Source organism: Pieris brassicae, chromosome Z, assembly GCF_905147105.1.
Source record: "Pieris brassicae chromosome Z, ilPieBrab1.1, whole genome shotgun sequence".
Lineage (NCBI taxonomy): Eukaryota > Metazoa > Arthropoda > Insecta > Lepidoptera > Pieridae > Pieris > Pieris brassicae.
The window spans coordinates 6,950,079-6,963,575 of NC_059680.1; the positions used below are offsets into that span (position 1 = coordinate 6,950,079).

General features: G+C 32.1%; 1 protein-coding gene across 2 annotated transcripts in view; it reads left to right on the plus strand.

Moving 5' to 3' along the window:
• Nucleotides 1–13,497, plus strand: part of LOC123718969 (5'-AMP-activated protein kinase subunit gamma-2-like) — a 45,527-nt gene that overhangs the window by 4,387 nt on the left and 27,643 nt on the right. For both annotated transcript variants that reach the window (XM_045675993.1, XM_045675994.1), the window contains exons 4-7: nucleotides 2,428–2,541; nucleotides 2,919–3,031; nucleotides 3,830–3,967; nucleotides 5,598–5,726. In XM_045675993.1, coding sequence (XP_045531949.1) covers nucleotides 2,428–2,541; nucleotides 2,919–3,031; nucleotides 3,830–3,967; nucleotides 5,598–5,726 — 494 coding nt within the window. The remainder of the gene's footprint in view (nucleotides 1–2,427; nucleotides 2,542–2,918; nucleotides 3,032–3,829; nucleotides 3,968–5,597; nucleotides 5,727–13,497) is intronic.

Consider the following 13,497-nt stretch of genomic DNA (forward strand, 5'->3'; position numbering starts at 1 on the left):
GTATTTCATATTGATAGGTATTAAAGTTCCAATACGACAAAAAAAAGAAATTTTCTTATTGAAATAAGGTCTTACGAGGCTTCCTTTTTAAGCTACAAGGGTTTAAATCTTTAATAAAAATGAATACTAAATCGTTAGCTCGTGTCTGCCTCTGGAGTTAATTGTCAATACCGAATAGATAACGAAGGAGGTAGATGTAAAAAAAGTTCTAATAAACTTGGGTCCATTCGATTTAGTATTAATTCGATTTAATATTCGATTTACCCCCTAAATTCTCAGACATTTTACGTTTTTTTTATGACATTAGTTTTCACTATATGCCAGTTTCAAGTAAAAGGAAAACTACACGCGATAAAAAAAAGGAAACAGGTATAAGATAGTTTAAAAGAAAAGATAAATATTAATATTATTATTGATTATGAAAGAAAATATAATACAAAAATATTATTATTAATTTATTTTTTTGAGTATGAGATGTGAGTCGGAAACGGAACATGTAGTAATCGTAAGGAATACAGAAAAGAGGTGCGGTCATATTGGGAACAAGAGAAGAAAATATGGTCGAGGTCACCAATATCTTCTCCACACTCACAAATATTACTATCAACAATACGAAGCCTTGCTAAATGATGAAGTGGATATTTTACTTACTACTTTTAAATGTCATTGAAAAATTCAAATTTGCTTTGGGGATATCAGTGGCCTGGGTGTCTGTACATTGTTTTTTTTTAAAGCAATATAAACAACAGTCAAAGAGGCAGACACGAGCATATGAAATAGCATATTTTTTTTGTCTACACTTTTAAAAGCGCTCTTAATAGAAAACGCTACGATGGTGGGAGACTATTCTTTCTCGGCCGTTTGCAGTGTTCTTAAACGAATACTGCTGGTCTGCCAAGCGTGCATTCATTAATATATTTTTAATAAAAAAAATATTTTTGCTTGGATTGTCATAGATTGCCTTTTCGTTTTTTTTTTCATTTTGACAAGGTTTCTAAACATCATCCTTAAAGGCAGACACGAGCTAATGATATAGTCTATATCCCTTGTTTTTTTATACATGTTTAAGGGGGTGTAAAATTGATAACGCAGCGCTTCCATGGTGGCAGACGTAGTTATTAATATTCCTTATCGTTTCCTCTACTACTTATATAAGCAATACAACATTTATCAAATAAATATCAAACATGTAAATTAAATGTTTTTTAAACTGTATTGCGTAACGTAACAAATATCAGTTTGTTTGTTCAGTCATATTGTAAAAACTATTTTACTAGAGAGAATTTGACAATGTTTTGTAGTATTGTCTTTTGTTAAAATAGCTTTTACACATTAAAAAAAAAACACTTTTTGAACCGATTAAAGCTATGTATTATTATTAAAACTTATAGTTATTTACATAATTCTAGATTTTTCCCGACGTTTCGCGTACTTTTCAGCGTGCGTGGTCACGGTGACTGAAGACGAAAGGTGTTAAATGCAGCTGTGATACTATTGACATATTGACACAAAAGAATTAAAATTTAGAATTGTGTAAATAACTATAAGTTTTAATAATAATGCATAGCTTTAATCCGTTCAAAAAGTGTTTTTCTTATTGTTTTGTAGTTAGGTTAGGTCATACACAATCTTTATATTTAGAATTCGTCGTAAATACTGTAATTTTCAATTACTAATGTCCATATTTTATCTCATTTCCAACTCGTACGAAGTAGTAGAAATCCATTTTGGATATGTATAAGGTTAAAAGAAATTTAACGTGTCACTTTCGTTAAAATTCTGGAGATGCCGTTTACAAAGTTACCATTATACGCTGTATAAGATTATGTCATGGTATGTAATTCGTTTGCAGGTATTCAAAGCCAGTATGAGCTGGTACGTATTGTGAAACAACAAGGAATTTGCATTTGCACACATGTGGTAGTATACGAGCAAACACTAGGTTATTTTCAGAAGTGTTTAATGTGTATGTTTTATGTGAAATTGCGGCTAATTGCGAAAACAGTAAATAATAGCTATTTTCTGTTACATAGACTAAAAGTTGAATTCAATCGTCAATTAGAACTGGTATAATAATATATTGATATTAAGATTATTATTTATATTAATATATGAAATATACTAGATAATACGTATATTAATAAATCGCGAATAGGTTGGCTGATCCGAGTCTGAATCGACTAAGTCACACAAGTACAATGTTTTAATGTTCTCGAATTTATTTGAAGTAACGAAAATATATAAATGTTATTACAACTACATACCCAATAAAAATATATACATTGTTACATATGTTATACATACTTACATATATCGGCCATATCTAAACAGGACAATAACATTTTGAGCAACTCCTAAATTCCCCTTTGTGTGCTTATCATATTAATATTAATGTATTCCAGCTTTGATAACATGTGATCGTTTCAGACCAAAGATTGGATGCCGCGATTACAAGAAGTACTCAATCTGTTGGTGAAAGAAAAAGGCGAAGCTCGGCTGATGATGCTCATTCTCATCAGCTATATCAGCAGACAATTCATGGTAAAATATCTAATATTATATTCATTAATATGGTTTTCTCCGGTTAACCAATTTCCTCATTGACGGACGCTAAAACTAATAATAAGATCACTTTAATCTAAGTCTTCTTACCGATTTTATAATGTATCTGTTTTCGGGTTCTATATTTATCGTATTTGTTATTCATATAAGTGCATTTTTTACTGGCGACTGACAATGCGCTATAGAAAAATCTGCTACACCTTTATAATTACGCCTGGATACAGGATGGACAATAACACCGGGATGTACACAGGGCAGTTGAAAACTGGTTTAAATATAAATTTCACGTTATAAAAAACACCTTTAGAATCCATGCTCAAGAACATGCAGGATTGTAGGACTGTTGTTATTTTCAGGAACCTCCGGGGTGAGCAGGAGACCAGCTTTGTTTGATATGTTCAAATCTAAGCCTCGCGGTGATAATAAGAAACAACCAACTATAATACAACAGTTTAAAGCCGCAATGCAGGTGAATTTTTTAAGTCGTCTTTGAAAAATATAATATAATTCGATACTTCACAATAGAATGGTGTATGTACCCTAATATAATCGTTTATATCCTAAAGGTTCTCATACATTTCATTATAATTTTGTAAGTGTCTAGGCTACCCAAAACCAACCCAAGATCTCCAAGTGTACGCCACAAGTAACGTATGACAAAAATACCGGTTTTATTTATTTATTAGAGCAGTGTTGGCCTAGTGGCTTCAGCGTACGACTCTTATCCCTGAGGTCGTAGGTTCGATGTTCTTTCTATGTGCGCGTTTAACATTCGCTCGAACAGTGAAGGAAAACATCGTGAGGAAACCGTAACCTTAGACACAAAAAGTCGACGGCCTGCGTCAGGCACAGAAGACCTTAATTTAACAAATGATCATGAAACAGATACAGAAATCTGAGGCCCAGACCTAAAGAGGTTGTAGTGCCATTGATTTAAATTATTTTATTTATGTCTTAAGTCCCGATAGCTTTGCGTTATAATATTGTAAACTTTACTGTATTAATGTTGTCTAGTACATTGAAAATTGATCTTTAGAGATTGCTTATTGCTATTTGTTTCCAAGATCCTTTATACAAATTAAACTTAGTTTTGCCGGAAATAAACATTGAACAATGATAACATGTAATAAAAATGTTTGATAGTTATGTATGTAGAATTTAATGTATTGAAAAAAGTTATATATAAAGGATTTAAAACATTTTCTCCATTCACTTGAACCAGAAGTAAATAAACTATTAACGCGTTCTAATAATAAATTTCTTCTAGAATATAACAAAGGCGAAAGAAGGAGAGAAATTAGAAGTTTCAAAACCCGAGAGCAAAACTGATGGTGCCTCTTGTTCGAGTCAAGCAAGCAAAGTCAAAGATGGTTCTGCGCATCCGCATCCTAGTAGCGATGCTAAAGTAAATATTTTTTTTATATATGGTATCTTACAAAAGTTTTAAGGTTCCGTATACTGCTATATCGATTATGTCATAAGAATAGTTTACAGAGAGAACAAGTATTATTTACTAAATATAAAAACCATGCAAGTGCATTAATATATAATGTACTATAAAATAAAATGTACATAATAGGGACCTGCGGATAGAGGACGTTGTGGCGTTTTTGAATAATATGTATATAATACTGATATTTATAAAAATATATTAGGTCCTTACATATGTAATTGGCGTGTTGCATGGGAAAAACAGTATTTAGGGTTTTTTTTTAAATAGAACATTAATCAAAATATGTACCATTGCTATCTATGCACTTTTGCTATCTTATAGGTTGTCCATTGATCCCTTTATTAACGATTCGGACGGGAATCAATAAAATCTTTGAAGGCGGTGTCGACTACTACATCAGAGTAGAATTTTTTACCTTGCAAAAAGTCATCCAAATTCCGAAAAAAATAGTAATCTGTTGGGCCAAGGTCCCGGGAGTACGGTGGATGTCTTAGACATTCCAGTGAAAGTCCCTCTAATTTGGTAGCAGTCTGTTGTGCAGTATGTGCCTTGTCGTGAAGCAGCAGTGGCCTAGAGCGATTGACCAGCCGTGGTTGTTCAGCAGCTAGCTTTTCCTTCACGGTTTGCAATTGCTAACAATAGACATCTGCCGTAATGAATCATCTGGTGCGATTTAAGAAAGTTATAGTCAACGATCCCGGCGTTAGTCCACCAAACGCTCAGAAGTAACTTTTTCGTATAAATTTTCGCTTGGGGAACGATTTTGCTGGTTCGGCTGGGTTCAGCCATTGCGATGAGCGCTTTCGATGAAAAGTTGAGTTCGCTTTGATTGAAAAGTTGCGATGAAAAGTGATTTAAAATCCCTTCATTATTGTGCCGGTTGAGTTATGTAGCAGTCGACGCACATTTGTCGATTTGCTACACCCAATTTGTGAGGTTTTAAGCTTTATCACCTTCCCAATTTGCTTCATCTGGATTAATACAGTTCTATCAATAACACCGCAGCCTGCAGCTAACGACGTAGTTTGCCATCACAAACTACTTGCTGCCTCAAAAGCCTTTAATTCTTGGTCATCGAGTTCGTCGTCGTCATCGTCATCACCGGTCTCCGGCCGTCCGCGGGGCTTGTTCTGCGGGTCGAAATTTCCCGAAAGAAAACGTGTTTTCTGTGTTTTCTTTTGCGACACCGCCATACACATCATGCCACGGTGGAATTCGATCTCGTAAATAACGTTATATTTCATGTTTTCCAATATGTAAATAGAGTGACGCTAAGAAAAAAAGGAAAATACAGGAGTATAGCTGTAAATACTTGTAAATAGACAACCGTGAAACGTTATTTCACATTATTGGTTTAGGCGTGTACATTACAAACAACGTGATCCCTTGCTGACCACGATTAAACCTGGAACTAAAACCTGGAAGATATTGTTTAGGTACTAGCAGCAGGCTCGTTTCACGTTGCTTTTTTAAAAACTTTATTGTTAATATTTTTATTTTATTCTTGTATACATCAATAAGCATCAATAAGAAAAGCTTTAGAGACATCAATATAATTCGCGTTTATCCATTGTTTTTTCAGTACTATCACACAGTAACGGTGCCAGCCTCACGTCGCCCCAGCGCGATAAGCAAAGTGATAGAAATGTTCCGCGGAAGACAGTCAGTTCCAACACATGCTGGCTCCTTTGACGCGGATAAACGGCGAACGGTAAGTTATATTAGATATCTTGAGGAGAATGTATACGTGTGATAATGATTTAGGAGACTTACACACTCCTAACTCGGCTTATTTTGTCAGCGTTTGCGGTGTCCCAGTAGGAACGGCTTACCTTATGCTAACTTTAGATTGTATTGAATTTCGACATACGGAAGTCTTATATTATCCTAATGTGGAATAAAAGAGTTGGAAGAAAATACAGTAAATTGGAATTGTATAACAGGACTATCAATTGAGATTCCATTTAATAAGAATTAGCTTTCAGCTAAATTTAATTTATTTATAGTTTTTAAATCTATTCAATAACTTATATATGCGTGTATTGATAACCATATAATTAGTTACATTGATAATCTAATATATTATTTGTGATAATGCAGCTTTCAAGCGATATTTTCTCTACGCATAAAAATATCAAACTACTAATTATATATTCTGATTTTGAAAATACCTATTAAGACAGACCAAAACAAATTTATCTATAAATGTGTGAATGAAGCTTACTTCATTGTCCCGAATCGGACCGTTTGATCTAAAACCAATGTTTATTTCCTCAGAATGTGTATAATTAAAGTATACTTATTAAATTCAGTTTGATAATATAAGAAAAAGGCGCCGTCTCTTAATATTAAGAATATGTTATAGCTTTGAGTTTAACTACACAAGTTCATGTTAACTTAGTTCTAGTAAGCGCCTCTAGGTGGCGTTTACTTTAAAAGTTTGTGTTATATCATTCGCATAAGATGTCGCTGCTTTAGTGAAATAATAATCGGTTTTAAGTTTGAGTGGGCGAAATGTGTAAATTACAAGTTTAATTATTAAATACCAGTCTGAAAAATTTAGGAAAAAGCTACATTTATTTACGAATGATTAAAAGGCTTGGATTAAATCACAACAAATTTATGCTATGATTTATTTCTTCTAAGTGTCTCTAGATGGCGCTATTTTAAAACTTTTCTTACATAATTTGTATTAGATGTCGTTGCTTTAGTGAAATAGTGGTCCATTTTAAGTTTGGGTGCGGAATTAATTTTGTACATGCAACGAGAGGGCCTGAGTAGCATTTATTAGGGTTTTAATTAAATTCAAAATTTCAAGACTGGAAATTGATTTTTATAAAGTTTGTTAGAAAAAAAACCAAAACCCCTCTCGGGACTAGGGTCTTATCGGTGGGGGGGTTGGGAATTGATCGCGAATAATTACGCACGATTGAGGTGGTAAAGCAGCCTTTAGGCCACTTCACCATCCGTGCAGTTGAGATCCTAGTTAAAAATATAGATTACATTTAGCACAAATTAGGTACTATCTAGTATTGATTAGAGACAATATTTAACTACACCGTGATAGAACTATAATAAGACAACTTTTTAACCCTTTGTTAAAGATAATTCGGTTGCCCTATCTATTCTCATCGCATGTTTAGAATTTCCTTATTTCTACTTACATAAGCCGTCTATAAAACTTATTACATTTAAATTGACATATTACTAACTTATTGCATATACAAATATATACACATACATAGCTCGTAATATACACATACATAGCTTATCGATTAGTAAAGACAAGCAGCACTTACTACATACGATTATCTCGATGGGAATGTCTGGCTAATGGGATAATAATATTACTGGCGCCTAATTGACCAGGCTATGCTTAAGTAGGCACAAATCAGAACCAAAGTGATCTGCCGTCTCCCAATGCCTGCATTAGGAACTCTAATTCACATTGATGTCGATGTAGAAAACAAAAACATACAAGGCAATTACTTGAAGTATGATTTATTTGATATATCACGGGCGTGATAGGGACAAAAGATTTTATACCTGTTTAGGGTTGTACAAGAAGGGTGAAATAATCTACTTCAGACTCTTATTCATAAATGTTTGTATCTGGATGGTAAATAAAGAAAAATGATCAAGTCTAAAATAGCTAATGATAATTTACATACGCAGATCAGTTAATACCTTCGGCGATAATATAGTTGGGGAATTTTCTAATGAAAATATATATTTAATATAAAAAACAGAATTAAAAAGGATTATAGCCCCACTGTTTTTATAAAAATCTAGTTTGTTTTCTAAACGCCTATAGTATGATAAACTAAACAACGTATCGGTTTATTTATGTCTCTTTACAATCGGATATTCACTTTGTCATATTCAAAAATTTACCGATGACCGAGTAAATTTAATTTTAACATTCCAAAGAGACCTACGCCAGCCTCTTAAGCCTTTCCCTCCCGTCCGACGAAGTGTACTCGATGCGAACTTTTTATACCGCGAATTAAGTTCTGTGGCGGTTGTTACGTTTAAGTAAATCTCTTTATTTGTAGCTGGGTAATAACTGACTTTAATGGTTTTAAATATGAGCTTGTAACTAACACAAAATTAGGGGTAGAGAGGTTGCGATGCTAACAAAAATAACTTGGCTTATCTAAGGGTTCATAAATCTAAATTACACTTATGGACATTATCGGAAACGAGAATGTTAAAATTCAATTTTAAGTGTGGTAAAAACTAAAAGGCTCAATATTGGATTCATATGTACAATGATTGTTTACATTTTGTTTACGCTTTTTATTACCTAAAATATACATAACTCGCGTTTATGTAGAATTGTAATAAACAAAAGTTCGCGTTCTCTTTCCTTGTGTTGAGATTCCTAGCTTAAGTGACATATATATTATATATTTTAGTTAATAATTAGTAGCGCAAACCAAATGTTAGCATTGTGCGAACAGTTGAAGCCAAAATGAGCCCTTTAGTTTTTCCCACACTCATAAATTGTAATATAACATTCTCGTATCCGATAATGTCCAAAGACTACACTTATATTATTTATAGGTAACATAAATACCCCTAGTTTTATGTTATTTATTAGCTAATGTTTTAAACGAATAAAAATAACAAAAATTATATAATTTTTATTTATTGTTAATCATTTGATTTCTTTTATATTTGTCGTTTTTAATTGTGTGCATGCTGTGTTAGTTGTTAACTTGTACGGTTTTGTAAGCAATATTTTAACCTGTTTTAAGAAACAGGTTAGCTTTCCAAATACTAAATAAATTTATTCTTGTAGACTAAATTATAATAATTTCTTTATTATAATCGATAAATGCGTTATGTGGATTTTAAATAGTTTTCGAATATAATAGTTAATATAATATATATTGTAGTAATAAAATATAATTTCTAAATAATAATTCATTGGCGCTACAACCCTAAATGGGTCTTGGCCTCAGATTGCATCCGTTTAATTGATCATTTATTTATAAATAATTTAGTTATCAGCCTTCTGTGTCTGACACAGGTCATGACTTTTGGTTTTGAGACGTCGCAGTTTTACGTTTGCTTTGAACGTAGTAAGTGCTAATTGCACACAGAAAGAAATTGTGCACAGCCTTGATTCGAACGCACGAACTCTTTACGAGCTTTCTATGTTTTTTTTCAAAAATATCAACATACATTATTACAGTTCTACCGTGGCCGGTACTTGTAGTTTCTGATGGCTAAGTTGACAATGTGGAAACATTGCTGAGTGACAAAACCATTACTGAAATTAGTATTAACAGCCTAAACTTCTTTAATACGTACTTCAATATTAAATACAGTGTGACTAAAATAGCGATTCGTAGCATTGGATTAGCAAATTCGTTTAACTTTTTAATGTGCCGTAAAAACATTTGCGAATTTTACGTTTGTCGATGACACGTTGCTCTATGCATATCTTGGCAAAATTTGTTATATATGTATAATTAAAATATTTGAATTAGATGAGACCAACACGGAATATGTTGTGGGTTATTTTGTTATATTTTAGTCTCTCAATTAAGTAAGCCTCCAAAAAAATATATATTTTTCATTGGTAAAAATGTTAGAGTTGGCAAATTTAATAAAAAAACATACGTAACATTGTCCATAGGTAAAAAGCGGATTATGACGTTACGCGAAAAACATATTTTCCTTGACTGTTTCCTGCTAGAAAACCAACACGGACAACAATTGAATAATACCAGTAGTAAACTATCAGCTTTGTTTCAATTGCCGGGACTTGTGCAACGAGTTATCTTATACGCAGACGTATCATACGCAGGGACGTTTAGGTATCGTGACATCGCAATAAAGTGATATAGAATGATAATTATGGAAACAACTTTTTTGTGAGCACACGTTTTGATAAAGAAAATGTCTACGTCACATTGGTATTGTCTACGAAGATTGGGTAACGGCTGATGGTGCTCAGTTAACACTATTCCAAGTGTTAAGATAAGGTATGCGCTTCCCAATTCGTTTGCGGAGTCTACTTTCATACAGTATAACATTGCATAACAAAAGAACGTCTCGTGACAACCATGTTATCGCTCAGTGTCTTAAGAGATGTCTTCGCGTTATAACCTCACAGTGTTTAAGAAGACGCGTAAATTATAGTGAAGTGTCGTGATGTATTGTTGAACATGTATTAACTGCTATGGCGAATTACTTTAGATGGAAAAAGGGGAAAAGGGATGACGATATGCTCCTTTCTGAGAAGCCTCGAAGTCGATCCCTAGACCCGAGGTCCTTAGAATTGAGCGGTATACGTCTTGTTGCTCAGAACTATGATCAGGATCAACGTAATGTACAGGTGATATTTTTTTTATTTAGCAGAATTAACCTTGCGTTTTGTAATTGCAATAGTTTCATTGCCCGACCTCCTATTATAAATTTGTTGGACATTTTACAACATAGATTCTGCAACGTTTATGACTAACTGAGTTTATCCTGTGTTTATGACTTAAAGCAATGACGGCATCGTTGTTGAATACCTACTTATATTTCCTTTGGTTTAAAACACTGTTTACTGTTGCTGAAAAAGAAAATAATTCCCCAAAGTTCGTTATGCATTGTCTTATGCAATAATAATACATAGTAATTAAACAGAATTGGTTTATAGACTGTACATTACTTATCAAACTGGACGGTAGGGAGTAAGACAATCACGGTTTTATTTTGATAAGATGTTAATACGTGATAAGGAAGGTGGTCAGTGTATGTTTATTGTTGTGGTTATCAACGGATTGTAAATGTGAGTGTTTTAATTGCAAAGTGCCTAGCATAAACATCATGTCCTTGCTTTAATTTACGGTTTTAAACAAAGGCGTAGTACTTCCTAATGAATCGTTCCGAATAAACATGATCCTATTATTTAGCTAGTGTTTGAATTAAATTTGTTTTTAATTACATTTCGGCCACGAAATCAATTTAAATGTGGTTATCTTTTAAATCTGTTTGTGTATATTTAATACTTATATAACGTGTTTATTATATAGTACGGAAATGTATTTAGATTCCAGATGTTTCTATATATATATTTAGATTATATGTCTTACTTTAAATAGGACAGTTAAATAAATATCGGAAAATTCACGCACATTTTATGTTTATTCCTAAATTATCTTACATTGTGTAAAGTTGCTCACGAGTTCAAATTATTCTAATATCCTATAAATAATGCTGGCGGTTAACGGCGTGTCAGTTCTTTTGTTTTACAATTACTTCAAAGACAATGTCATTTAAGTATACGTGTTTGAATATAGCGGTTTGGCGAAGTTTTATATAGTTTATTATTTCAAAACTAAAAAATACATTTTCAGAATCCTTTTGCCCAGGGTCGTGTTCTGCTCTCAACCATAATTACTTAAGTTATTTTACTTCATTAGGCTTTTTGATATAAAATAAAAATTCAATCCGTATCCGAGCTTCCCGAACTATGAAGTTAGCTTGACTGTCCATCATGATTAAAATATTCAAATGCGATTTCTAAATTCCTATTTTGGGACTTGAAACACGTTTTACATTCTGTTGTTTGATTCATATGCAACAATGGCTCTTAATTTGACTAAATTTAGATATTTCTTTAAAATATGCCATATTTTGGTTGTACATTGTACCTTAACCTTAAAAATGAATCGCAAAATGTATTGAAGACGGCTGGTTTGATTTAAGTAATTTTTTAATTACACTTCGAACTATGTGGGATGTTTTTTATGGATCAAGAAATTGGAAAAATAATAAAATAAATTGTTAAATTTAGTTTTATTACTACTTAGGTTTTTATGGGGTACCATAGAAAAATGATCCATATATTATTATGTTATATATATATACTAGAGAATAAAGGCCTTTTTTATTTTATACGTAGCTACTAAAAAGGTAGTCTTAGTAGAAAAATCATATTAAGTCAAAAACAGTTTCATGCATTTTTTTAAAAACCCTCGTTCGTCTCTTTCTGTCAAATTAGGTTTACGCCGTGATGAAAACAGACATATGAGTTAGTTAAAATAATATAATAGGGCTGATATACTTTTCTTCTCTATGACACTTTTTAATAAGTTATTTTTATTGAGTTTTGAATGCTTGAATTTTTTAAACATTCTTTATAAAGCATATATTGTTACTATCGAGTTGTCATGTTTATCGTGATGGATTAATGACCAGTGACGTTTCGGCCATATTAAATTATCTAAAACATGATTTAAAAAATGAAACTAAACTTGTATTTAAGCCCGTTTTACTAGAAATATTAGTACGTATTAATTTTTGCGCAAGTAATCCCACAGTTATATTATATATACTATATGTATACATTTTCAAGTGATTTAAAAAGAATGAATGCTTTTTAAATATATAAAACATACGATAATCATTTTCGTGTTTTATTCATATTTAAATTTTAAGAGAAATCTATTGTACTATAGATTATTGCTATTCTGATGAATACAAACTATACAAATTACCATGACCCATGGGTTACGGTATACGAACTGGAGTATCAAAGTATATTGCCACAGAAAAACTGTACATAGAACTTTTAATATTTTACTTGTGTATTTTCTGGAGACATCCTATAGATGTCTGATAACAATTATATTTTCATACATTGTTTGTCCAGAAATTTTCTGCCAACAACTTGAAATATGAATGTCCTTTCATATATGTTGGTGAATTTTTTCCTTATTTCAATGTCCGATATGTATTTATATCACTACGTTGTACTTCTGAATTTTTGTACTTTAGAATCTGACTTTATTTAGATTTTGTTTTGTGTTAATTCGGCTACTATTGTATACATAAAATAGCGATATTTTGCCAGCAGGATACCTTTGATGCAACGGATAATTTAATTTAATATTTTAAGGTGATTATCATAAATATCGCCTGAAAACTACATTTCATGCATTTTGATAGCTCATTAACTTGCCGTGTACTCAATATCCGGTGTAATGAATTTAGCCAGTATTTTAACCAAAAACCAATTTATCCTTTAGTTATTACTAGCCTCGTATAGGATTACGTAATAGTTATATTCTCATTAGTCCTAATATTACTGTAATGAGACGTGACAGTATGCTAATAACTCGAAGGACAAACAAAGAGAATTTAAACTATTAATATATTGTACACACAACTCAGTAGGACAACTATTGTCAATAAATACCACTGTTATCTCGTTGTATTTGTTGTATTTTCTCATTCAAACATTAAGATGGAAAATAATGGAATTGCTTTTATTTTTGTATGAACAGGGTCAAGGAGAATTTAATTTACATGATTTTTTGGTTGTTAATATAATTTTAGATACGTTTATATTTAGGTTGTATGTTGCAAAAGTCTTAAGTAAGTTGTATGAGACTGCAAGGTTGATTCTTGTCATGTTTGCTATGTAAAAGGCTTAGGCGTAAAAGTGTTTTTTATTATTATTCACTATGGGTTGTGCA